This window comes from Paroedura picta, chromosome 2, assembly GCF_049243985.1.
Source record: "Paroedura picta isolate Pp20150507F chromosome 2, Ppicta_v3.0, whole genome shotgun sequence".
Taxonomy (NCBI): Eukaryota; Metazoa; Chordata; class Lepidosauria; order Squamata; family Gekkonidae; genus Paroedura; species Paroedura picta.
Window position 1 is genome coordinate 72,624,173 of NC_135370.1, and position 27,845 is coordinate 72,652,017.

The 27,845-nt window shown below is 43.3% G+C and overlaps 1 protein-coding gene across 1 annotated transcript; it reads left to right on the forward strand.

Annotated features, from left to right (window-relative positions):
• CYP27A1 (cytochrome P450 family 27 subfamily A member 1) lies at positions 1-27,694 on the forward strand. The gene is made up of 9 exons (XM_077320709.1): positions 1-267; positions 10,607-10,797; positions 11,403-11,602; positions 12,744-12,941; positions 14,134-14,297; positions 19,588-19,754; positions 22,630-22,708; positions 25,024-25,227; positions 27,304-27,694. The coding sequence occupies exons 1-9, from the start codon at positions 46-48 to the stop codon at positions 27,442-27,444; spliced, it is 1,566 nt and encodes a 521-aa protein (XP_077176824.1). The 5' UTR covers positions 1-45; the 3' UTR covers positions 27,445-27,694.
• Positions 27,695-27,845: the final 151 nt, after the last annotated feature.

The window sequence follows — 27,845 nt, forward strand, 5'->3', positions numbered from 1 at the left end:
TTCCCGGAACACACAGAGAGAGAAATCACTTGCTTCGTTATCGTGATGAGTTTTTTGAGCCGGGGGGTCCTTGTGTGGGCCAGATGGAGATCTCCGCAACCTAAATGGACAGCGATCTATTTCCAAAGGAGGAAGGCCACTGTCGACTCAACAGTGGCTGGAGCACCAAGTCTCAAGACTGCCCAAGAGCTGCCTGGTGTTGGGTTCTGGAGCTTCGTGTACTGGTTCCTGCTCAAGGGTTATATTCTGCATATGCATGAGTTACAGGTATTTGGGCCTCGGGGAAAGAACACGTGTAAGCCTCTTTGATTAACAGCACAGCCTGCTCACAAGTTACTGGAGGTTCGATTGGCCAGAAGCTGTGCAGGCAGGTGGGAGCCCCTGATGCATTTTACAGGAGGGAAGGCTTTCCCTTTAGAATCTATCCTAACTCCCCCACCCCATTTTCGACTGTGGTGAAGTGAAATCAGCCCACTTAAGCTTCGTGCTTCCTACAGGCAGAGAAAAAGTTGGAAGGGCCATCAACATGCATTACTCATTGATGGCTACAGGATATGCTTTTGGGGGGTTGAGGGGAGATTGGGTTTTTATTCCTGCACCTTCCTTTATCTGTGTGCTGCAAAGTTGAGGTTGCCTGTGGGTTTCTTGTTGAGTTGGGAGCAACACACAAGTTCACCTGTGAGGTGAATGTCTGGGGTGTCTACAGATTGAGAAACCTACTGAAGCAATCCATAAAGGAGGGGCGTGCAAGTTGGGACTCTAGACTCACAGCCAAATGTGTATCAATACAGAAACAAATATGGTTCCCTTTTTTCAAAAGGATAGGTTGGATGCTAGAATAAGCCAGTATGCATAAATAATGAACAGCAAAGATTTTTATCTAAAGGGCTTGTTAGAGATACTTCATAAAAAGATACTTGTTAGAGATACTTCATAAAAGGGGAAATGATTAGGGGAATAGCTGCCAGTAATCCAATTGTGAACCATGTGCAGATAAACAGTGTTTCCACGGAATTTTATTACTTCCTATGAAAAGTACAGTTTGGCCTGAAGGCACTGTAGTGGGAGCTGATGTCACCAGCCAATCTCCTGGCAGTTCTGCTCTTGAAAAATAACAGATGAGTCTTAGTTGTGTAGTACTTAGAGTGTCAAACTACTTGTGGAGAGAATCTGATTCAATGCTCTGTCCTGCTAGATCACCTTGGACGTCATTACCTTGCAGCTTGGCCTCCCATGTAGGATTGTTAACAAGTTTAAAAGGGGAATGAGAATCATGTGTGTTTGTAGAGTCCCTTGGATGAAGGGCAAGATTAGGGATGGGCATGAGCCACATTATTGTGGTTGAGTTTGTGGTTCGTGACTGAAACATGAACTGATATGCTGGTTCACAAACTGAACCAGTTCGGGAGCCCCTTGAAATTTAAATATTTTTTCATGGGGAACGGCAGAGTGAAGAAGAGTTGGTGCTTATATGCCGCTTTTCTCTACCCAAAGAGGCTCAAAGCAGCTTACAGTCGCCTTCCCTTTCCTCCCCCCACAACAGACCCCCTATGAGGTGGGTGAGGCTGAGAGAGCCCTGATATCACCATTCAGTCAGAACAGCTTTATCAGCACCTTGGCGAGCCCAAGGTCATCCAGCTGGCTGCATGTGGGGGAGCGCAGATTCAAACCCGGCTCGCCAGATTAAAAGTCTGCACTCCTAACCACTACACCAGGGGTAGTCAAACTGCGGCCCTCCAGATGTCCATGGACTACAATTCCCAGGAGCCCTTACCAGCATTCGCTGGCGAATGCTGGCAAGGGCTCCTGGGAATTGTAGTCCATGGACATCTGGAGGGCCGCAGTTTGACTACCCCTGCACTACACCAAACCTTGGTTTTGATAGCTCTGAACCATCTAAAGTTTCTAAACCCTGCTTTCTGCTCCCCATGGCTTTTCCATTTTCTCCAAGTGAACTGATTTCTGTTGCCTGGAGATCAGTTGCAGTAGTGGGAAGAAAACCAGAGTTCCTAACTGGAGACAGAGAAGCAGACAGTTGTGAATTGGCTGGAATGCCTTAGTGGTGCAGGATCCCCCCAGAGCCAGGTTTGTGTAGTGGTTAAAAGTGGTCGCTTCCAATCTTGAGAACACAAATCTGTTGGATTCTGGAAAGTTGGCCTGATAATAAAGTGAAAAATGCCAGAAGGAGAACAATGTCTAGAGACAGAACCAGTGAGAATGTAGAGCAAAGCAAATAATTAACCAGTTTACTATGACAGAGTTGGTTGAATCAATACATCTGCAAGGCTGGGGGTTTATACTCCAGTACAAATCTGATTACATCTTTACAACAGGGTGGGAAGCCATGTTGGTCTGAAGCAGCAAAACACATTTTGAGTCCAGTGACACCTTTAAGACCAACAACATTCTATTCAAATATGCAAGCCCACTTTTTCAGATACAATGAAGCAGGCTTCCCTCAACCATACAAATAGGTGGGAGTGGGTGAGTTGATTGCCAGGAAGGTTTAGCTAGAGTTCAGATAAACAATTAATTGGGCCATTATAGCTGGAATAAAATCATATCAGAATCATATAACTGACTGTCAATCAGCATAGAAATACAGAGGTTCTGAGTTGAGTGGGAGCCCCAAGGTCAACAAGCTCAACTCTGGCTGCAAACAGGAACTAAGAGACTAGTATGTGCAGTTCTACACTCCTTCAGCTACATTTCAAATAGCTTTCCTCAAATGTTACATATACATAGGGTTAAGAAGAATATAAGTACTTGGCAATAAATACAGCTAAAATTAGAACAGCACATTTGGGAAGACATTTAAATTGACATATATAAATATAATAAATAAATAAATAAATAAATAAATAAATACAGATGATAAAGGAATAAACAACATATGTGGGAACTGAGTGTGAGTGCAGTGGTCCCCCCTCCCCAAACCAACAAGTTGAGGAAATCGTTTCATTATATCTGAAGAAGTGTCCTTGCACACGAAAGCTTATATCTTGAATACAGCTTTGTTATTCCTTACAAGCCAGTGAATATCTGTGCTCTATGTATTTAATTGCAGAAAGCAAGTTTCTAGCCCTCATGTCTACAGAAATAAAAACTGGGGGGGGGGGGAAGACATTAAAGTGTACTCAGAGGTTCATTTCTGCCTATGTCCTCAGTGAGCCTAGAGGGTTATAACTTTTGTATGCCTTTGGCTATACATGGGTATACGCTGAAATAAGAGCATGTATGTTGCTGTGGTACAAACCAATACACGTACCTGCCCCCAGCATGAAAGCGCATTGTTGTCCTTCTCCCTGTGCTTCTGGCAAGTTAAGTAGACATTGTTTTCTGTCTTATTTTCAGAACACCTGCAGGGTTATCTGATTACAGGGTTTCTTAGAGCCTCTTTTTAAAAGCTCTCCCCGCCCCCTCTTGTTTTTAGTTTTTGAAATGAGTTCTCTCTAAGGAGGAGGGGAAAGTGGTCCCATGCCTGATGCAGCCAATCAGCACTGTGCAATTCTGCTTCTGATGAAAGGTTCCTGAGAAATTTAATCCTGCATCACAAGTTGTGTCCTCCCTCTCTTGCACAGTACTTCTTGGACCAAGTATATCTTTTGCTATCATTATTAGTTTGGAGAATTAGGTAACTTTGTCCACATTTGCATAACGTGCAGTATTTGGGCTTCCCAGCAACACAGTTTTCAATGCAAATCCCTGGATCCTAATTTATTGGAAAAGATGGAAACTCAATATTTCTGCATTTCTCCTTTGAAAAGGAGGCCTAAAGTATACTTCCAAATAGATACTTCAACATCAACATTACCTATACAACTAAATGTATGCTATAGACCAGAATTACTAGTAAAGTCTGGAAAGGGGACACTTTCTACTGTGAAATTGCAGTCATGACATGCATCATAAACAGTTAATGTCGACATTGTTAATGAGGCAAAAGAAATCCTCCTGTCTGGGTGATACCTCAGCAGTCACCAGGGGTAGGTATTCTACCTACTTAGAGTCTGAGAATTATTCCAGTGTGGAGAAATTGCTGTAGAGTGCATGTATTCAAGAAAGGAATGTTCAACAACCATTTACAAAGCTGTTTAAACAACATCCTGGCTAAAGCTTAGGAGGTTTCATTAACTTCACCTCATTATGGCTGGCAGAGTTAAAATATACCAAAAGGGGTACTGCTTAAAAGAATAAAACAGTTTTATTAAGAGGAGAAATAACTGTGTAAAGAAAGAGAGTCCTGACTAGCTGTTGTTCATTCAGTCTCTTGTGAAGGCAAATAGGATAGAAGTGTGCTCAAAAAAGTAGGAAGTTTCCAATGGACCAATCAGGGCACTGGATGAGAGTATTTGAAAAATAGCAGGAAGGTCCTAATCTAACTATGCTAAATACATATTTCCTCCAGTGCGCTTGCAGGATGATCTTATTCTGTTGACTCGTGCACACCACAGGTCATGCATATTCTGACATTCCTTCTCAACATCTAGTGTGGAAAGTCTTCTGGGTTTCTTCTTTAAAAACCCATCTGCATTCTGCTGCTCTCTTCCCTGGAGCAGGTCTGTTAATGTCCATGTTTGTCCCTTATTTAAAGCTTCAATTTTCTCATTTGTAGCTCTCTTCCATTTTTCTGCTTCGTTATTGGATATCCTCTGTGTGTCTTTCTTTGTAGAATCATAGAGTTGGAAGGGGCCATACAGGCCATCTAGTCCAACCCCCTGCTCAATGCAGGATCAGCCCAAAGCACCCTAAAGCATCCAAGAAAAGCGTGTATCCAACCTTTGCTTGAAGACTGCCAGTGAGGGGGAGCTCACCACCTCCTTAGGCAGCCTATTCCACTGCTGAACTACTCTGACTGTGAAAAACTTTTTCCTGATATCTAGCCTATATCGTTGTACTTGAAGTTTAAACCCATTACTGCGTGTCCTCTCCTCTGCAGCCAACAGAAACAGCATCCTGCCCTCCTCCAAGTGCCAACCTTTCAAATACTTAAAGAGGGCTATCATGTCCCCTCTCAACCTCCTTTTCTCCAGGCTGAACATTCCCAAGTCCCTCAACCTATCTTCATAGGGCTTGGTCCCTTGGCCCCAGATCATCTTCGTCGCTCTCCTCTGTACCCTTTCAATTTTATCTACGTCCTTTTTGAAGTGAGGCCTCCAGAACTGCACACAGTACTCCAGGTGTGGTCTGACCAGTGCCGTATACAAGGGGACTATGACATCTTGTGATTTTGATGTGATGCCCCTGTTGATACAGCCAAAATGGCATTCGCCTTTTTTACCGCTGCATCACACTGCCTGCTCATGTTTAGTTTACAATCCACAAGTACCCCAAGGTCTCGTTCACACACAGTGTTACCTAGAAGCGTATCCCCCATCCAGTAGGCATGTTTTTCATTTTTCTGACCCAGATGCAGAACTTTACATTTATCTTTATTAAATTGCATCTTGTTCTCATTTGCCCATTTTCCCATTGTGTTCAGATCTCGTTGAACTCTGTCTCTATCTTCCGGAGTATTTGCCAGTCCTCCCAATTTGGTGTCATCTGCAAACTTGATGAGTAGTCCCTCCACCCCCTTATCTAGATCATTAATAAATATGTTAAAAAGTACCGGGCCAAGCACCGAGCCCTGAGGTACCCCGCTACTCACCTCTCTCCAGTCTGATGAAACACCATTGACAACAACTCTTTGAGTGTGGTTCTCTAACCAATTCCCTATCCACTTAACTATCTGAAAATCCAGATTGCAGTCCTTCAACTTATCCATCAGAACATCATGGGGAACCTTGTCAAAAGCTTTACTAAAATCCAAGTAAATGACATCAACCGAATTTCCCCGATCCAGCAAACCTGTTACTTGGTCAAAAAAGGAAACCAGGTTGGTCTGGCAGGACCTGTTGGAGACAAATCCATGCTGACTACCTTGGATCACCAAATTGTCCTCCAGATGTTTGCAGATTGCTCCCTTTAATATCTGCTCCATTATCTTCCCCACAACAGAGGTCAGACTCACTGGTCTGTAGTTTCCCGGGTCATCCTTCCTCCCTTTTTTGAAGATCAGAATAACGTTTGCTGTCTTCCAGTCCTCCGGGACATCTCCAGTCCTTAAAGAGGTTCTGAAGATGATGGACAATGGCTATGAAAGTTCTCTGGAAAGTTCTTTGAGTACTCTCGGGTGCATTTCATCCGGACCAGGGGATTTGAACTCATCCAGTGCAGCTAAATGCCTCTCGACAACCTCTCTATCCATGTTAACCTGCCACCCAGACACTAACCTTTGGCTATGGCCATCTCTAGATGTGCCTAAACACTTTGACCTGTGGGGAAAAAACAGATGTAAAATAGGCACTAAGCCTTTCTGCTTTCTCTGCATCTTCCGTTAGAGTTTGTCCATCCGCACCCAACAGTGGGCTGTTTGCCTCCTTTACTTTACGTTTGCTCCTCACATAACTGAAAAATCTTTTCTTGTTACAATGGGCTTCCCTGGCCAATCTTAGCGCACTCTCAGCTTTGGCCTTTCTGATGATTGATCTACAGTGCCTAGTAACCTGTAGGTACTCTTCTTTAGAGCTCTGTCCTTCCCTCCATTTCCTGAATATTTTCCTTTTCTTTCTTAGTTCCTCTTGAAGTTCTCTGTTCATCCAAATAGGCTTCTTAGAGCTCCTGCAGTGTTTTCGTCTTTCTGGGATAGTCATTGATTGAGCATGCAATAGCTCTTGTTTGAGTAGCGCCCACCCTTCACATGCTCCCTTCCCTTCCAGCATTCTCGTCCATGGTATGACACTCATCATGTCTCTGAGTTTATTAAAGTTTGCCCTACGAAAATCCAGCATCCGCGTCTGGCTACAAGCTTCCTTGGCTCCCCATCTCAAAAGGAATTCTATGAGGACATGGTCACTTCCCCCTAAGGTCCCCACCTCTTCACCTCATCCACCAACTCTTACCTGTTGGTCAGTATTAAGTCCAGTATGGCTGAACCTCTTGTGGGTTCATCTACCATTTGATAAATGAAATTGTCAGCCAGGCAGGTCAGAAACTTGCATGACTGAGGACACTTTGCAGAGTTTGTTTCCCAGCACACATCTGGGAAATTGAAGTCACCCATGATGACAAGGTCCTGCCGCTTGGATATTTTCTCAAGCTGCTCACAAAGTGCAGCATCCACATCCTCTCGTTGGCCAGGCGGTCGGTAGCAGACACCAACCACCAGACTATTTGTTTTCCCCTTGCTTATTTTCACCCAGATGCTTTCCACTGTACATATGTTCTCCTTCACTAGAATTTCCTGATAGGTAAGCCCTTTCCTCACATACAGTGCCACTCCTCCACCTCTTCGATCTATTCTGTTTTTTCTGAACAGTTCATATCCATCCACCATTACATTCCAGTCATGAGAATCATTCCACCAAGTTTCTGTGATGCCTACTAAATCATACCTTTCTATCAGCATGAGAAGTTCCAGCTCTTCCTTTTTATTGCCCATGCTTCGGGCATTAGTATAAAGACATCTGAATCCTTTTACTTTTTGTTCCCTATGAGCTGGCCTTGCCGGTTGGGCTGCCTCCGATCGTTTTCCTTCCATACACTCCCTATGTTGAACGTCTCCTTCCCCTTGTGGCTTTAGTTTAAAGCTCTCCTGATGAATCTCCCCAGGTTCCTGCCAAACACATTCTTCCCCAGTTTTGATAAGTGCAGTCCATCAGGTGCTAGTAGGCCTTCCTCAAGAAAGCCTATCCCATGGTCCCAGAAACCAAATCTCTCCTGCCGGCACCAACTACGCAGCCAGTGATTCACCTCCATTATCTTCCTCTCCCGACGCATTCCTCTTCCCTTGACAGGCAAGATTGAAGAGAATACCACTTGTGCCTCCATTTGCTTGAGCTTCCTCCCCAGATCTTGATAGTCTTTTTTAATAGGAGCGATGGTATTCAGGGACATGTCATTTGTTCCCACATGAACCATCACAAATGGGTAGCGATCCGTAGATTTGAGGAGTTTCGGCAGCCATTCTGAAATATCTAATAAATCTAATAATAATAATAATAATAATAATAATCTTTAATTTTCGCCCCTGGCAAGCAACACACCTCTCGGGTTAGGGGGTCGGGCCCAGCCACATGGCGATCCATTCCTCTTAGCAGGGAGTCTCCAATTACCAGTACTCTCCTTTTTTTTCCCTTCTCACCTCCATTTCCTTCTGTTCCCGTGGCCTCTTCCCTTTGTCTTAGACTTTGTTTTGGGACCTCTTCCCTTGTTGACCCTTGCACCTCCTCTGCAAGGGCCTGAAATCTATTCTGGAGCTCCAAAGGCCCCGAGAACTGTCTCGCTCTTCACCGTTGAGTCTTTTTCCGAACTGTCAGCAGAGGCTCCCTATTGTGGTCAATCTCCTTATCCTCTTCAGGACTGGTTGTATTCTCTTTATTCTGAGTTGCAGGGCTCTGGTCTATGAACTCCTCCTTTTTCTTACTTTGGGTCCGAGTAATAATTCTGTTTTCTAATCCCCTAATCTTTTCCTCCAAAAGTCTTACGAGCTTACACTTGGGGCAGCTGTAGTCCATCTTGTCTTCTGGGAGGAAGGCAATCATGTCACACTCACTGCAGATGATGGGATGAGTGTCCTGGAGGTCCATTGTAATGTCTAGGCAGTGGAAGTACTAGGGAAATATAATCTATTGATATAATCTACTGATTCTAATTGCTTGGCCAAGAACCCCAGTCTAAGAGCCACAGGCCAAGAGCGAGGAGCAGCCCTTTTTAATCCTCCCAACAATTGCCCAGCAATCACCTCACCCAGGCAGCACAATAGCCTCACCTGGTCAGCAGCAACTCTCCCCAGTAGCTCTCTCCAAGTGCTCTCAGTTGTCTGAGCTCTGCATCTGGCGAGGAGCAGCCCTTTTTAATCCTCCCAACAATGGAAGGTTCTGTCACCGTCTCTGATTTAGTTCAATAGGAGAGTCTTCTTGGTGGTACTCCCGTGTTTGTGTAGTTGATCTATTTGACCTCAGCTTTTGCATCCTGCTTCTCGGGATTCTGCTGGTGCTTCATTTGCAAAATTGCACTGTTGCACTGCTTCTGGGTGCTATACTCTTGTTTTCTTTCATCAGTGGGGATTCTTTAATATTTCCTTTTTCTGTATTTGTACCTTTTTCCTTCTCATAAATGTAGACTGCCTATATTACAGATCTTTATAGTTTCAGTTCTTGGATTAAGGATTCTGAATCCTTGAGGTATCCTAAGGCATTTCCTACAAAAATACCTTGCTCAGTTCTCATGTCCATTTTGCATTGTTTCTCCTTGAGAATGTAGGCATAGGCTTTTGACCCAAACATCTTCAGCTGGTTCATGTTTGATTTGTGTCCATGCTATAGTTCATAATGCATCTTTCTGGCACCTTTGGAGGGTAGCTTATTCTGTAGGTAGGTTTATTGCTTCTCTCCCGTATTTTTCAGGTAGCTATACTTCTAGGAGCATGCATCTGCACATCTCGGTCAGGTAGTGATTCTTTCTTTCTGCTATGGCAATCTGTTCTGGAGTATATGGAACAGTGAGCTGATGTTCTGTTCATTCTTTAATCAAGTAGTCCTTCATGTTGTGATTCACGTGTTCTCTTCCATTGTCCATGTGAATGGCCAGTGGCTTTCTCTGAAACCTGTGGCTTATCAATGCAACATATTCCTGGAGCTTCTCCAGAACTTGACTTTTCTCCTTGATTAAGGAGGTAACTATACTTTTGAGAAATTGTCAATAGAGGTTAGAATATATTTGTTCCCACTAGGGATCTCTGCCTTTGTTGGACCACATGCATCACAATGAATCAGCTCTCGAGGGCACTTTGTCTGGCTTTTACTCAGAGTTTGTGTTCCATTAATTAATTAATTAATGTGTTTGTTTGTTTCTTTGTTTATATTACCCTCCCTTGAAGCTGAGGGTGGTTTACATTGGAACTTTCCTAAAACCATAGAGTATAATAGACATCTTGATATGAGTATATAACTTTCTTAACATTCAAACCTGAAAACACTAGAAGTTCTCATTGCTCAGAGAAATGAGGGTTTCAAAGTGGCATCAGGAGGGAGATTGTGTTACTTTTAAATGAAACTGTAAAGTGGTGTAATTCATCCAAAATGTTGATAAAAAGATCCCTAGCATACCTGATACTGCTGCAATTGAAAAACTAATATTTGGGAGGATTCCAAGGCCTGCAGTTGTTCCGTCCTAGATGGCTGAGGAGAATCACAAGGAAATGTTTCTAAAATGAAATATAGTAATTTTGTTATAACTTAGAACCCCTCCTCAACATAAAACTGAAGACATTTTTTCCCATCACTCAGTGTTGAACAAGTTTATATATTTTTTTTTCATTTCTGACATTTACTAATATAAAGGAGTGTTGGGCAACAGCTGGGCTTGTTGGCATTGTCAGCAATGGGGGGGGGGCGTTTGCTGGAAACTGTGTTGGCCCTGGAGATTGCAATGGTGATGGGGAAGGAGGAGAAGTTTTGGAGGGCCCAGTGCTGCACTGGGTCCATAGGCAATGGTGGTAAGTTGGGGAGAGAAGATGGGAATAATTTCTAATCACATGCCTCATTTTTGTGGTTCATTCCAGGTGATATATAAGAAACTGTATGGACCCATGTGGAAATTTACTGTAGGTAGACAGAAATCAGTCAACATTGCTTCTCCTGAAATCATGGAGAAGATGATGCGACAAGAGGGGAAGTACCCTATGAGATGTGACATGGCTGAGTGGAAGGAGCACCGGAACTTGAGGAGTCTAGCATATGGGCCTCTGACAGAGTGAGTCCTGGAGCAACCAGACTGGGCCTCTCTAAAATCCAGTGGATTTAGTCTTCTGTCCCTATTGATGTCAGCAGTGGTTCTGAAGAAAGATTTGTAGTAGGAATTCCTGTCTTTGGGGTTAGTCTTTCAGATTCACAGCTTCCAAAAATTTCTGGGTTGATTACTGAATTGGGAACCCCAAGTGGTGAAGGAGAGAGAAGAATATTTTAAGCAGTTCTATCTACTTTTAAGTGAAACTGTAAAGTAGTGTAATTCAACCAAAATGTTGATAAAAAAGATCCCTAGCATACCTGATAATAAATAACATGGATTAACAGTTCCACAAGGAGGTGGTTCACTCAACACCCTTTCCTGCTTTGGCATTTCTGTCTGAATTATGGCAGAAATTTTGTTGGTCTTAGCTAAGAAGATTCAATGTCTATCTTTCTGTTCCTTGGATGTTTATGGTTTTGGACTAGGAGGACCTTAAAACAGTGGCTTAAGGGGGGGCACACATCATACCTTAGCCCAGCCCCCCTCACCTAAGTGGACAAAGACAAGCTTTCCTCTTTGGTCTGGTTTTGCCTGACATGGCACCTAAGTAAGATGATCTCTCTTCACAGGGAAGGGGAACGCTGGCATCACTTACGGCAGGTTCTGAACAAGAGGATGCTGAAACCTTCAGAGGCTGTGTTGTATGCAGATGCCATCAATGAAGTGGTCTCTGACCTGATGGTGCACCTGAAGAATGAGAGGGAAAAGAGCTCTTGTGGGGTGGTAGTCCAGGATGTTGCCAACCAGCTGTACCGATTTGCCCTGGAAGGTATTTTCAGATGGGAAGTGAGTTGGATGTGGCAGGTTGTGGGAAAGCACTGATGTGGTGGTAGCACTGCTCTAAATGACCCTTATAGCTGGTGGCAGCTGGCTGAATGACTGCCAGATTCTGGACCTATCATGATTCATACACCAGGAAATCACAAGTCTTTCCCCCCCCCCCCTTTTATATATAAAAGATGGCTACCAGTTGACTACACTGATCAGTCTTAAGGTTCTGGGAATTACCTTCAAGGCCATATGCAGTCTGAGCCCTGAGTATCTGAGAAGCTGCCTCTCCACCTATGCCCCCCAAAGAGCATTATGCTCCACCAACACCAACTAACTGGTGATCCCTGGCCCCAGGGAAGCTCATTTGTCATCAACTAGAGCTAAGGCTTTCTTAGTCTTTGCTCCCGCCAAGTAGATCAAGCTCCCAGATGACATCAGGGTCCTGCCACAGCTACAACAATTCCACAGGGCCTACAAAAAGGAGCTCTTCCACCAGGCTTTCAGTCAAGACAAGTAAACAAGCCACCAACCATTAACCAGAAGCCCCCCCACCCAACAAACACATCAACTGCACCAACAGAAAAACAGAAACACAGTGCAGAAAACCTAAGTTGTTGATTGTTGAGTACTGATAGTTGAATTACACTGTTCAGTACAAGTTTTACTTTTAAAGTAAATGTAAAGGTATCCCCTGTGCAAGCACCGGGTCATGTCTGACCCTTGGGGTGACGCCCTCTAGCGTTTTCATGGCAGACTCAATACGGGGTGGTTTGCCAGTGCCTTCCCCGGTCATTACCGTTTACCCCCCAGCAAGCTGGGTACTCAATTTACCAACCTCGGAAGGATGGAAGGCTGAGTCAACCTTGAGCCGGTTGCTGGGATTGAACTCCCAGCCTCATGGGCAGACAGCTTCAGACAGCATGTCTGCTGCCTTACCACCCTGTGCCACGAGAGGCTCTTAAGTTTTACTATTAAATATGTTTATATTTTAGTCAATATATTTATTGAACTGTATTGCTTTACAAAAGTTACAATGTAAACCACCCTGAGCAGAATACAATACAATACAATATATATACACACATATACAAATAAATAGTGGCTATCTGTTCCTTCCTCTCATTTTCTCTCCCTGGCAGGCATTTCGTACATTCTCTTTGAGACTCGCATTGGCTGCCTGCAAAAGCAGATACCTGCAGAAACCCAGGATTTTATAAAATCCATTGGCCTCATGTTTAAGAATTTTGTCTTTGTCAATACTCTGCCCAAGTGGACCCGTGAAATGCTGCCTTTCTGGAACCGCTATCTGGAGAGCTGGGACACCATCTTTGCTTTTGGTAAGAGAAGCCCCAAGCCCATTGATGGGTTCGATCTGTAGGAAGACTTTGCTCAACGTCCTGCCTCTTTAGGATTGCAAGGGTTCTTTCAAGTGGTACCCATTCTAGGGAATGCTTTCCCTTACACAGTACATAGAGTCCTCCTTCACTGTCAATCTCTCATAGCACCGTATGAAAATGTGTCATTTCCTGAAAGTGGATTTCCCTTCTGTTTTTTAAGTATGTGCATTGTTCTTAATATAGATTCCTCAGATTTGGGGGATGTGAAGGCATTGTTGTGTTGTGTGGTTTCTGTCCTGGATAATATGCTTCTTCAGGCATTGTATGAACAACAGAGTAATACACATATATATATTTCAGTAAATACTTAGATGAAAGTATTGAGCTTTTACTCCACCTGCCCACAAAGAACACCCTCCAGCATCTATAGTTTCCCCCCTTATTATGGACAAAGAGTGCCATATTTTCTTCCTTTCCTCCAATGCCTTCCACTATATAGGCATGACTCTAGGGTAATTGTTGAGAGAGAAGAAGCCTCTGCCCCATGAACCACTGCATTTTTGGAATCCAGATGATGGGAAAGGACACGTTTTGAGCTGTCAGTTTCCTTGGCTTCCATAGCATGTAATATGCCAGGAAAGAACTAGGAGGCTGTGTAGTATAGTGGTTATGAGCAACCGACTGTAATCTGGAAAACTGGATTTGATTCCCCACTTCACATAAAGCCAGTTGGGTGACTTTGTGTCAGTCACAGTTCTTTCAGAGCTCTCTCATCCTCACCTACCTCTGTTGTGGGAGAGGAAAGGAAGGCAATTATAAGCTGCTTTGAGACTTGTTAGGGTAGTGGAAAATGAGGCATAAAAAAACAACTCTTCTACCCATGCACATTCACTGTTATTGTCTTCCAAATTCTCTTGCTCTGCTTTCCAGATGCAGTATAAGTTAGCGTCTGTTGTTCTTCTCCAAGTTTCCCCTGCTTTTCTCTAGGATTGGTTCCTTGGCATCCCTAAGTACATGTGGCTGTTGACATTGTAAAAACAATACATCTGCTGGAGGATATAGAGTGAAAATTGCGAAGACTAGCCCATCTGAGAAGTGAAAATATTAAGGAAATTCTGTCTGCATAAACTATATCCACTGAATTTGTTAGCACTGATATTTAATGCCTCTAGTGTGATCCTTTGGTTCCTAGGGCAAAAATTAATTGACAAACGAATGGAGGAAATCACAGCTCAGCTAGAAGAAGGCAAAAAGCCTAAAGGTGAATATCTAACCTACCTGCTGTCAAGTGGGAAAGTAACCATCAAGGAAGTGGCTGGAAGTGTGGCCGAGTTACTCATGGCTGGTGTAGACACAGTACGTTCTTTCTTTGTTTTCTTTTGTAGCACTGTGGCTGGAAACCAGATTTCAAAGGTTTATTCCAGGGACCTGCTTTAGCTGCCTATTAGCAGGAATCCATTTACAGCAGCATTGCAAAGGCAAGGATTAGCAAGTGGAAACCCTAACTACACACAATGTAGTTGGCTTCAAATCACTGGTCTTCAGAGGTTTCTGGGACAATCTGCATAGGTGGCACTGCACAAATGAACAGCAACTAGAAAAGGCCTATCCATTATTTAGCAGAATTTCATTGGAGGTTGCTTTTCTGGCTTTTTCTTTTGTCAGTCTTTCTTATTGAAGGGCATTTTGAATGATTGTTGAGGTTTTCTTATTTGCACCTTTTCACAATCCTTCCAGTAGGTCTGCTACAAAGTTCATATCACCATAATAAACAGCACATGCTAAACTATAGAATATTGTTTTACATTGTCATTTTATTCATTTGCTGTCATGGCCTTCTGATTCCATTGGAAATCAGCATTGGAATCTGTTCAGGTCAGCATATACCTATGGTAACCTGTAATTCCTGCACTAAATGCCCCCATAGGCCTTCTCCAGTAGATCAAGAGATTCACACGCTCTCAACCCTACTAGATCTCACTGATCTGTTGATCTTGAACTGCCCAGCAGGGAGTCAAGGCTTTTAACCAGTTTCCATTGGGTACAGCTCCCTCTCCAAGGTGGTACCACTTTCTGAAATCTAACCATGAGAAAATCATTGGATCATACTAAACTAAGGAAGGAAGAACTTGTTTCTCTTCCATACTGGAGATGATTAGTACAGCAACTAAATTAAATGAAAGAAGAAACAACAAAATAAATTGATTACAGCCCTAAAGAAAGATGGGAATATATTACTGGAGGAAGAAAAAATTAAACAAGGTTTTTTGAATTTTATTTAAAATCATATGAGAAGCAGGACATCTCTAGGGAGAAAATAGAGAAATAGAAAAACAGAATATTTTGAAATTGGACTCAGAACAGTTAGAAATATTAAATCAGCCTATAAGTTCAGAGGAAATTATAAACACAATTAACAATCTAAAAGATGGTAAAGCTCCGGGACCTGATGGGTTATCAAGTGCATATTATAAGGTTTTTAAAGAAGAAATATTAATAGCTTTAAAGGAGACAATGAACAAGATTATAATTGATGGCATCCCAGACTCCTGGAAAGAGGCACATATTACGGTTATACCTAAACTGGAGACAAATGAGGTGCAAAATTTTAGGCCTATTTCTTTAGTAAATATAGATTATAAAATCTTTACTAATATACTGGCTAATCGGCTGAAAGGGATACTGGTTAAGATAATACATGAAGACCAGGCGGGTTTTCTGCCCGGTAGACAAGTTAGAAATAATATAAGGATAATACTAAACGTTATCGAATATTACCAACTGAGACCGGATAAACAACTGGCTTTATTCTTTATCGATATGGAAAAAGCTTTTGATTCTGTTGATTGGAGTTTTTTATTTAGCTTACTTGAAAGGATGGAATGTGGTGGAACATTTATAAATTGGATAAGGGAGATTTATAAAGAACAGTGGGCAAAAGTAATAGCAAATGGTGAGCTTACAGAGAAATTTAATATTTAATATTCAGAAGGGAACAAGGTTGCCCACTCTCACCCTTACTTTTTATCATGGCTCTAGAAGTCTTTAATCTTTAAATAGGACAGGGTCCTATTAAATAAAAGAGTAAGGCTACCTGGGGAGGAGTTAGGGCGGGCCCTGTCGAGGATAAAAACTCAGAGGGCCCAATCAGGAGCCGCGAAGCGACTTGGCCCATCCAGGGCCAAGCAGCCAATGGGGAGGCACGCAAAGTGCCTTCCTATTGCCCCCTCACCAGGACAGACCAAAATTCCATTCACCCAGCCTAGTCTGGCTGCCAGTCTGCTCCTGACCACCGCAGGGAGAGGAGGTCAGCAGGGCTGCCAAGGGGGATGAGAACAGAGGCTGCACCAGCCCTTTTCACCCTTTTCACCCCAAGGCTGTCCTAACTGCCATGTCCAACTGTAAATGGCCTCAGAGCCCTGACAGAGCTGGCAGGAGGCTGCAGAGTGCTCCCCCTCCTCCTCCCTCCCTTCAGGCTTGCTGCGAAGGAGCCTCTGACAGGCCCTGACTGAGGGGAGGGAGGCGTTTCTAAGAGCAATGCAGGGAAGACTGAGGGCCTTCCTTTTGAGGGTGGGGAACTTTCCCCTTCTGACAAAGTTGCCTGACAGGGAGGCCACAGAAAAGCCCCTTCTCACTTAAAATACTGCTCTGGCCAGGGGTTAGACACAGCCAAGCCATGTGTCTTTCTTCTTTGCAACTCTCTGCAGATTTGAGGCCACTGCACAGCGTTATTCTGCAGAGGAAGCTGGCTCTTTTGTCTCCTGTTTCATCTGCACAACAACCCTGTGCAGTAGGCCTCAAGTCTTTCAATTCAACAACAACCTGTGTGGGAAGCCTTAAATGTTTCTTCTCTACCACAACCCTGTCCAAAGTAGCCCTTTTCTGCTTGGGGAGCTGATCTTTATACTCTGCAGGTGAGCTGTAATTCCAGGAGCTCTCCAGGCCACACCTGTAGGTTGGCTACCCCTGGGTTGGAAATATTCCTGGAGGTTTGGAGGTGGGACTTCAAAATCGTACAATGCCTCAGAGTCCAGCCTTCAAATGAGCCATTTTTGCCTGCAGTTGGTAGGGAGTGGTGCAGGAGTGTCCCTCCTGGCCTATGGGTTATGGCCAGCCCTTATCAGCAACTGTTTGTATTCTGGGGCGCAGACAGGCAGACCAGCATCAGTCCTGTGAGTCTGGAAAGTGCAGGAAGATCTAAATAAATATTTACAGCCTGAAACTAAATAGAGAACAAATAAATGTCTGGAGAGACATCGTAACTGAAATAGTAACAGTAAAAAAACAGCATTAAAAACCTTACTAAGGTCAAGACTGCTGTGCTTCCCTGTGAGGCTCGCTACCCCACCTCCCTCATGGGGAGTCTGCTATGGGGAGAGAAGGGGAAGACGATTGGAAAATGCTTTGTGACACCTGAGGCCTGCTGGGTCACTGCAGCCCATTCCCAGTTCCTTCAGACCTCTCACATCCCCACATACCTCACAGGTTGACTATTGTGGAGAGACAAATGGAAAAGGTGTTTGTAAGCCGCTTTGAGACTCCTTTGGGTAGTAAGCAATAGGGTACAAAAATCAGTTCTTCTAAGGAGCAACCATGAAAGAAGCATGTGGGCACATAACATTTTACCAACAGTGAAAATATGGGAGACAGAAGGAACAGGGTGGACACCTGTGTACTGTGACTACCCCATGTGTATTAGGGCAGAGGGGCATTTCGGTGAATGTGGCCTAATTCATACAAGAAGGGAAATGATGCAGAACTGGGGGGAATTGGTTGCCATGTAATCTTCCCCTAAGAAGAGTCTCCAGTCTGATTTTCCCTTCACATATCTGAAGACATGGCTCTAGAAAGCTTATCTGTAACCACTATGCCACAATTCCCAACGGTCAGTCCTCTCCCACACTCAACGAACATTCCACACCACAGATTCTTGACACCCATATCTCCACACCCATGGCCTCATTTGCCACCATGCCACCACAACCTCCCACACAACACACATGACAATCCCATGCCCTTACAGACTGGACAACTCCTCACCTTCCTCTTCCCACTGCCACGCTCTAGCGCCCGTTGTATTCTTGGAGACAACGGGCTTTGCCCCTAGTCAAGACATAAGAGAAGACAAAAATATTACAGGTCTGAAAATTAAACAACAGACCTTTAAATTGAGGGCCTATGCAGATGATTTAATATTGATTTTGGAGGATCCTTTAGATTGTATAGATGTGGTATTAGGCAAGCTTAAAGATTTTGAAGAGGTAACTGGTTTAAAAATAAATAAAACCAAATCAAAAATAATTGTGAAAAATATGAAAAATAAGGAGAGTCAGAAAGGTTTAGAAGGGAAAACAGGATGTCAAATAGTTAAAACTTATAAATATTTAGGTATCAATATTGCTAGCGCAAACTTGAGTCTATTCCAGGATAATTATGAGAAACTATGGACAGAGGTCAAAAAAGATTTTAAAAAATGGGAGACTCTCTATCTTTTATGGGCAGAATATCCGCCATAAAGATGAATATCTTGCCAAAAATTTTGTATTTGTTTCAGAATATTCCAATTATTAAATCAGATAAGCCATTCAGAATTTGGCAGAGGGATTTGGCAAGTTTTGTTTCAAGAGGGAGAAAAACTTGAATAAAAATGAAAATTCTTTGTGATGCTAAAAAGAGGGGAGGACAGGCATTACCAAATTTAAGGATGTATTTTGATGCATGTAGTCTGGTTTGGATAAAGGAATGGATAGTTTTAAGAGAACAGAGATTATTAACATAAGAAGGTGCAGGGTTGAGGTTTGGTTGGCATGCATATTTATGGTACGAAAAAGAGAAAGCAAATAAACAATTTTTACATCATGTTATAAGATTTGCTTTATTTAAGGTTTGGAATAAGTATAAAAGAAAATTATATTCTAAAATTCCTTTATGGTTGTCACCACAGGAAGCTCTGTTCAGAGGGCAAGCAACATCAGAAACTAAATGGTTAAATTATAAGGATATAATTGAGACTTTTACTCAAGAAGGAATAATGCAGTTTAGAATTAAATCTCACGAGAAATTAGCGCAAGAATATAAATATGTAGACTGGTGGCTATATAGACAGATTAAGGACAGATATGAAAGGGATAGGAAGCTATGGGAATTTGAAGTAGAAAAATCACAATTAGAGTTATATTTATTTAAGATGATAATCATTTAATCAAGAAGATGTATGAATTATGTTTATTACTGTACACGGAAGATGAGGTGGTCAAAGATTTTATGATTGTTTGGGCAAGGAATCTTGGTCATAACATTCCATTGGAAACCTGGCAAAAAATGTGGAGTAAAGATCTGAAATTTACGAACAGTTATTATATTAAGGAAAACTATTATAAAATGCATTACTGTTGGTACATGACTCCGCACAAATTATCAAAAATGAATAAAAGCCTATCGGACAAATGTTGGAAATCCGGGGAAGTGAGAGGGACAATATGCAGGTTTGTTTAAGGGGCAGCGTAAGTGGAAGCAAGAGAGCAAAAGGAACCCCCTGATATTACCTTGGTGACCAAGGCTTCATCCCTGCTGTGTGCTTTCTTAGATAGGGTCCCTCATTACTTTGCTTTTTATTCCTACTTAATTAATTTTCTGCTCTTCATAGACATCCAACACATTAGCCTGGACTCTCTACCATCTTGCTAAGGATACTGAGATTCAGAGTGCCTTATTCCAAGAAGTTGTGGGTGTGGTACCCAAAGAGCAGATCCCTACTACTGAAGATCTGGCCATGATGCCCTTGCTGAAGGCTATTATCAAAGAAACATTGAGGTAGTTTCCTTACACCTGTAAAACCTAGGAAGGGGTGATGTTATGGAGTCTTTCCCTGGACCATTTCTGCATTAGGAGACATACTTTGTTTTAGCCTTGCTTTGTATTTCCTCTGGATGCTGTGAGTCGATTCTAAGCATTCCACATTTGGGCTTTCCATATCTGAGTCCCATGGAGGCAGCCTCCCATCATGCTTTACTTCCTTCCCCTTTTCAATTTTTTTTTTTTTGCAAAATGGTGCCTGCTTGCTCTTTTCATTGCTCCTCTTAAGTCCATCACTACATACTCTCGATCACCTCCTCCATTCCCTCCCAAGTGTACTAAATGTTCTAACCCCCCCCCCAAAAAAATAGGTTATTGTTTTACTATGCTGCTGTGCAAGACTGCTTTTTTATACCTAGAAACAACACTGTAATGTGATTTTTCAGAATGGAGAAAGAGAAGGGGAGGAAGATCATGACAAGGAAGGGGGCATGCACCAATGTCTCAATATGGCAGGCACAGGGGGGGGGGGAAACAACTACACACATTTCCCCATTGGGCAGCCCTGAATTAGATTCTGCCTTGACAGTTGAATTTGCTGCAAGCAGGAATTTCCAAAACACGCCGTAAGTCAGACTGCTCCTGGAAAGATGGATTTTAATGCAGAAATGGATGGAAAAGTTGGCCCTTTAAAAATGCAATTCCAAACAATATAACTTGTGCAGAAATGGTCGTAGTCTGCATGAGGACAGACTAAAAGCAGTAAACACTGGATGTTAAGTACTTCTTTTAAAAGAACTGAAGGGAAATGGCAGTTTCAGGGGAGCAGACAGAAGAAATAGCTGAGGGAAAACAGCTACCTGGAGATTTGGGGGAGTGGGGCCTAGGTAGGGCAGAGTTTGAGGAGAGAGGGACTGTGGTGCAATGGCATCAAGTCCGCCTTCCAAAGTGGCCATTTTCTCCAGGTGAGCTTATCTCTGTTGTCTGGAAATCCATAATAATAGCAGGAGATCTCCAGCAGCTATTGGGAGGTTGGCCACCCTACAGTATGGGTAGTGTTTAGGGTATTTTTTATTATTATTATTGTTTTAGGAAGGGGGGTAGGAAGGGGATCTTATTATTGTGCCGCCAGGCTGTGATATTTTTAAGTCTTTTAATGGGAGTTTTAATGGGGTTTTAAGACATTGTAACCTGCCACGAGCCATTTGGGAGTGGAGGGGAATTAAATTGAAATAATAATAACAATAATCATTATTATTATTTATTTATTCATTAATTTTATTTCTTATCTTTCTATACCACCCTATCATTAAGGCTCAGAGCAGTTTATATAAAATGAAGGGATAAGACATTGTAATTCATAACAGCAGTCATAACAGTGGGATTCATAACTAAAGATAACAGTATCTTTCATAACTAAGTGGGATTCATAACTAAAGATAACATTTCACATAACAACAATGACTTCTAACCATAATCCCATAGGAGGTTGGATTGGGTTCAGATCATGGGGAAGGGTGTCTGGAGAACCAATGGATATTGTTGAGCCCGTCAGCCTCAGTTCAATGTCTAGCAGAAAAGCTCCCTTTTGCAGGCCCTACAGAATTGTGGGAGTTCAATTAGGGCCCTGATCTCTTCAAGGAGCTCGTTCCACCAGATGGGGGCCACGACAGAGAAAGCTCTGGTCCTCATTGAGACTTGAAGTGCTTCTTTGGGGTCAGGGATCACCAGACAGTTGGAAGTGGCGGAGTGTAGAGCTCTTTGAATGCTGTACAATGTAAACATGGAAAGGTTGTCAAGCAGACTCAGGGCCATTTCGCACGGCTTCAAAATAGCACAATGGTTGCTAATTGGAAACGCTACTAATTTGCCATAACCCACGACGTCGTAGACAATCTGCAACAATCCTGAAACCGACCCGCAAAAAGCGCTTTGTTGTAGCGCTTTCAGGGGAATCCAGAAAAGTGGATTCACCCTCCGGATAGCGATACACTCCTGCAACCAATCTGCAACAGTAGCGCTAAAGACCTGTGCGTTACCATTGTTGCTGGTTCTTCGAAGTCCCTCCTCCTGAGCCTGTCCTCCAAACTTCCGGCGAAGCGATCGCCATTTTTTTTTCTCCGAGCGAGCGGGGATAAACGCACCAGCGAGCCTCTTTCTGTTTAGAGGCTTCCCTGGCTTCAGTCCTTCACCTTTAGTCACTAAGCACAAACCACATAAAAGCCCGTTTGCTGAAATAAAGTCCCTTTATTTTTTACACATAAATTCAGCCGAAAATCGGGCCCGTGAGAGGGGGGGGGGTTTATCACTCGAGGCAGCGTGCCAACGATCATACAATCAAACGACAGCTCACATTAGGCAGCTGGATGGGTCTCTCCGTAGCAATGAATCTACCTAGATTCGTTGCTATGGGTCTGTTTTTTTTTTTAAAAAACCTTTCTTAAAGGGAAAGGGGCTGTTTGGGAGCATGCTAACGGCTGCCCATTGGCTGCTTGACGGCCAGGGGCGGGACGAGCTTGGCAATAGCGCTTCCTTTCTAGCGATTTCTGCCGAGACCGGAAGCCTGTGGGAAACGCTAAAAAACGCAACTGATTCCACTACAAAGGCAGGTATGCATAACGACGAATTCCACTATTTTAAATGGCGATTTTTCATTCCGCAAACAATTTGCAACAAAGATCCCCGTGCGAAAAGGCCCTCAGTTTTCCTCCTACTTCTGTGTGTGGGAATACTTTGATGATGCAACATATTTTGAGTTGGGCAGATAAATGTTTTTCAGTTCTTTAAAATGCTCAACTTCTGTGATGGGATAAAGGTGCAAACATGTGTGATGATAAGTTGTTTGCTTTAAGAAAGAGAAAACTACTAACTCAAAGTTTCTGCTTAATTTTAGGCTGTACCCTGTGGTGCCTGCCAATGGCCGGGTGGCAGTGAAGGATGTCATCATAGAAGGTTACCATTTCCCCAAAGGAGTAAGCCAGCATAATAATTTAGTTCAACCATCCCTCAACAACCTTGAGATTTTGTTGCCATTTAGGAAATCTAAGCAGCCAGCTGAACTCTTACTGACAAGTTTATAAATAATCTGGCAGTAGGTAAAGGTGAATTTTTCTCTGTGCCAAAAATTTCAAAGTATCAAAAGAGTTAGGAGCCCAAAATGCCCCTTATCCAAAGACTATCCAAAGTTATCCAAAGACTATTTGGATAACACTGAAACATTTACATGGTTAAGAAATAAAGCCAAATGGTGTCTTAGTGACCCATTATGCACGGGCCAGAATGGCCGAAGTGGCAGTGACAGGGCTTTGTGGAAAATCCCCAATTATGCCCGACGTCGCTGCCATCCAGGGCCCGGCCCGGCTCAGGAACATGGAAGGCCCACGTTATGGAAACGTGGGAATTTCTGCAGCTTCCTGATACTGCGGGTGCCTGCAGGGGCTGGCGCTGTGCATAATTGCCAGCGGCAGGCCTTTCGGCCTGCTCAGCCCCGACCTACAGTGTCCCTGTAGGGACACCGCACGCTCCTGCGGGCTCCATGGAGCCATGCAGCTGGCAAGGATGTCCCCCTGCCACCACCAAAGCATGTGGAGGGGGCCCAGCTCTCCCACACCACCTAGCCACTCCCCACCTCCCCCCCAGCCGCTGCCACTTACCCCGCTGGCCCCAGGGCAAAGCACGTGTGCGCACGCTATGCCAGGGCAGCCCTGCCTGCCCCACCCCCATGCGTTCACGGGGAACAGTGGGGCATTCTTCCCCACCGCAATGGCACGGCAGCAGCGGGGAGTAGCTGCCGCCATGCATAAAGGGTCAGTTTGATGTAAATAAGCCAGATAATATAGCTGGTTTTCTTACAGGACAACATTACCTTCTAATGGCTGTAAATGTCCAATTCCCATGAGTGGGGTGGACTGAGGTTATGGCTTTATGCTCCAGGTATCCCTGGTTTCTGCCTACCAGAAGGTGTGGAGCAACAGAAGTTTCCAAATTTTTGAAGTAATCAGTATTAGCCACTAAGACTGATTATGCACGGGGAAGGAAATCTGGAATGGTGGCAGCAGGGCAGTCCCAACTGAGCACGACGCTGCTGCCATCCCAGCCCTGGCCCAGCACAGTGCCCCAGAAGGCCCACGGTAAGGGAATGCGGAAGATTCCACATTCCTGAGGGCACCAGTGGGGCTGGGTTGGGCCAGCACGGTGCATAATTGGCAGAGCCAGGCCTTTGGGCCTGGCCCTTCCCCCGACCTATGGAGTCCCTGCAGGGACACTGCACACCCCTGTCAGCTCTGCAGTGCTGACAGCTCTTGGTGGGAGAGTGGCATGTCACTCCCAGCCATTGTGTGGTGGGTACCCCATGCCCCCTGCTCTCTCCACCACTGCTGCCACCTCCAGGCAACGTGCCGGGCTTTCCAGCCCTGGTGTTTTGCGCACGCGCGTGCCCACACTACACCAAGGCAACCCACATATGCTGGGGAATTCCCTCCCCCATGAGTACATGGGAAGCACCGAGGCATGTTGCTCCAGTGCAATGCTCAGCAGCAGCCTGACGTGGCTGCTGCCATGCATAATGGGTCTAAGCTGTGCTACTAATCTGAGAGAGACCATTGGGCTATTTCTGTTTAATGCTAGTAAGTTGAGTCTTAGTTCTGCAGGCTTAAATGGAAATCTGCCTTCAAGTATATGAAGGAACACCAGAACTCTGACAGCTCCACTTTTTTTTTACCATGTGTGATTTTACTTGCTTCATGGAATAATTCTGGTCTCCATTATGTACTTTGAATTCTATCTGTTTGATACACAAATGTGAAAGATTCAGACTTTTCTAGTGTCTTGGCCTACACATACACCTTTAACTTTGTTGGTTATGTGTTTTGGAAAATCTGTGGAACCTAATTTGAGAGAAAGCTCTATGGTGTCAAGAGGAGAGGGGTTTTGATGCTCTACGATTCCCCCCCCCTTCTCTGGGATCAACCCTCTCTTCTCTTCTACTTCATTGTTGTTCACATAGTCAAGTGTTACCTTTCTTCTTCCTTGATTCTCTCATTATTACTGTGTAATAATTGTTGGAATATACAAGATCTGTAGTGTGCAGGATTCAACAGCATAAGGGTTGTGAGTGTACTGCATAGTGCAGGGGGTTGGACTAGATGACCCAGGAGGTACCTTCCACTCTATGATTCTTTGATTCAACCAACTCTGTCATAGTAAACTGGTTAATTATTTGCTTTGCTCTACATTCTAGTATTAATAATGTAATAAATAAATAAATTCTTATTGGTTCTGTCTCTAGACATTGTTCTCTTTCTGTCATTTTGCACTTTCTCGTGATGAGGCCAACTTTCCAGAGCCTAACAGATTTGTGCCACAGCGCTGGCTGCGAGAAGAGCACACTTCAGCACATCACCCCTTCAGCTCTGTCCCCTTCGGCTATGGAGTCCGGGGCTGTGTGGGACGTCGCATTGCTGAATTAGAGATGCATTTGGCTCTTGCCAGGGTGAGTAACTGTGAGTAGCTGAGATGGATGATGTGGACAAAAACAACACATCTCAAGTTGCCAAAGGAGCCCCTAGGCTTTAAGAATTTTCCAGTACAGAGAACCATCAATGCGGCTTGCCTGTGAAAGCTTTAATGATAAAAATTGCACAGAGAATCATCCTAGAGACTCAGCCTAAGGATGTGGATTCTCTATGTCGATATTTTGTGGATGTTTTGTTCTATTGCTCTGAAACCGAAGCAGCATTTTTTTGGGGGGGGGGAGTGGTTGAAGCATTTTTGCAGCATTGCTCTCTTCTTGTCCGTTTTCCAGGGTTTTCTCTTGTTTTGTTGTGGTCTTTTCTGGAAGAATGCTGTCCAAGCAAGTTTGCATTCCACACAGAATGGAAGGGGGTGCATTCCACGAGACACATGAGAACACACCCAGGCACAGAGAGGGCTTCTACAAGGGTGGCATGTTGAAGAATAAATATCCTGACCAGGAGGCTCCAGGAGATATATTTGGATGCATTTCATTAGTGTGGGAGCCTCTGCAATAATATTGTTTACCACCTTATAGTCCCCATTACATCATATGAGTGCATTTAAATATTAGACCTCTGACAAAGACCCCAAGGGGGGGGGGTTCAAAAGCATTTGGTTATTTGGTCATTTATCCATGTGTCAAAATATTTTGGATTTGTGCAATAGAGAGTGATACACATTGATGTTTTTAAGTTTTATATGTGCACATGTATTGTAATTAATATTTGCATTTTAATATTTTATACTTATTCTGCTGTTGCTCAACCTTTTAGGTTCCTAACTTGTATAAAGAGTTTGGGTTATGTTATCCCTCTTTTGTTGGGTCTTTTATATTAAAAATATAATTCAAAGATGATATATGTGTAGATTCCAAAGAAACAATTCTAGTAATATATTTTAAAGTTAATTTTCAGTACTTGTAAGGGTTGGAAAGCTTAAAAGACTTGGTAAAACTTTGCTCTCTTTAGGACAGATCTTCACATTTGCAATGCAATACTTGGATAGATTGCAGAACATCATTACAGTCCAGTTGAAAAGAAAAAGAATTTTAATTTTCAAAGGGGAAAATTTATGAGCACAGCAAGTTTTATCCTTAGGAAGCGCAAAGGTAGATAAGAAAGAAAAAGTAGGGGAGGCAGGTGTTCTGGCATATTTCTTACCTGCCATCTTCTTTTGCTCTTTGATAATGTTTTTCAGCTAAATAATTAGGAGCGAAAGGTAGATACCCTGCCCCGATCAGCACTTTTTGTAGGGCATCCACCTTTATAATAAAGCAGATGGGCTTAGATAAGCTTATCTATGCCTAACCTCTTGGCTCAAGAACAGAAGAGGTCATAGGAGCTAAGTAAAAAGCTCCTACCACACCACTATAATTCCCTGGAAGTCTTGCTTTTTTGATTTTTTTTAAAGGTTGCTATAGCATTATAGCCACTATGGGTTTTTTAAGACAGCAAGAAACCTTCTGCCGTGTAGGAAAGGGATGATGGCATGAAGGGATGATTGAGGAAAATATGCAGAATCCTTGCAAAGGGAAATTGTCATTGTGTGGAAGCTGCGTTCGTGGTTAGTATTTCTATTTACTTCCTATCCTGCCTTTCTGTCTGGTAAAAATATTTCGGTCCCTTCATGGGCTGCCATTAATGAGTCAACATTGATCTTTGTGATTAGAAGGGAGCTGCTGCGGCCCCAGTGACAGATTTTACCAGGAGCAGGAGCTTATCTCTGGGGCATGTTGAGCTACGAGGGCCGTTTATGACCCCTGCATCCAACTTGTGTCAGGGCTTGGCTTTTCTTCCCTCATGTCCTCAGGCTCTTGCTTAAAATATAAGCCCCCTGACTGGATAAGATATTGTTTGATGTCTATTCAGTATAGTGGGAAATGTGTTCCTGATCCCTGCTTGTTGCTTCAATACTCAGGGATTGTGCTAGCCTTTCATGTTGCAATGTTGTGCTAGGGACAATATGAAAACTTTGATGCCTCAGAAACCAGCAGTGGATTCTTCTGTCTTGGAGCTGACAAAGCTGAGCCTGGCTCTCAACCTTTCTTCTGCAGATCATCCGGAAATATGAAATAAGACCTGATCCTCAAGGAGGTGACGTTAAACCCTTAGCCCGTGTAGTCTTGGTGGCAGATAGACCCATCAACCTTCAGTTCCTGGACAGACAGACAGATGATTCTGCACATGCCTTTTGATAGACAAGAAATTTCTCTTCTGCAGTCAAAAAGGTGCCTGTATTCCTATCTTGTGCATATTCTATTCCCAGTCTAGTGACTCTCTTCCTTGAATTTTTAACTATGGAAGTATCTTTTCACAAATGATGTATAGGCATGCTGAGAGCTCTGAGAGGAAATAAAAGGATAGGAGCAATTTTGAAATAAATTGCATACCTACTAAATGCTGTAAACTTCATTTAAACAAAATAAAGAAACTATTTTCTTTGGACTTCGCTATCATGCTGTAAAAATTAGTTTTTCTGCCTTCCTTCTCTTTGTACTTAACATCCAGCCTGATGAAGAGTTCAAGGATAGTCAAAAGCTGTTCATTCTTGTGATGTTTTGGTTGGTCCCAACAAAGGTAACAAACTATTATTGTC

Coding starts and splice junctions, on each gene's coding strand:
- CYP27A1 (XM_077320709.1), top strand. CDS start 46: ATGAGTTTTTTGAGCCGGGGGGTCCTTGTGTGGGCCAGATGGAGATCT. Junction 10,798..11,402: donor GCATATGGGCCTCTGACAGA/GTGAGTCCTGGA, acceptor CTCTCTTCACAG/GGAAGGGGAACGCTGGCATC. Junction 11,603..12,743: donor GTACCGATTTGCCCTGGAAG/GTATTTTCAGAT, acceptor TCTCCCTGGCAG/GCATTTCGTACATTCTCTTT.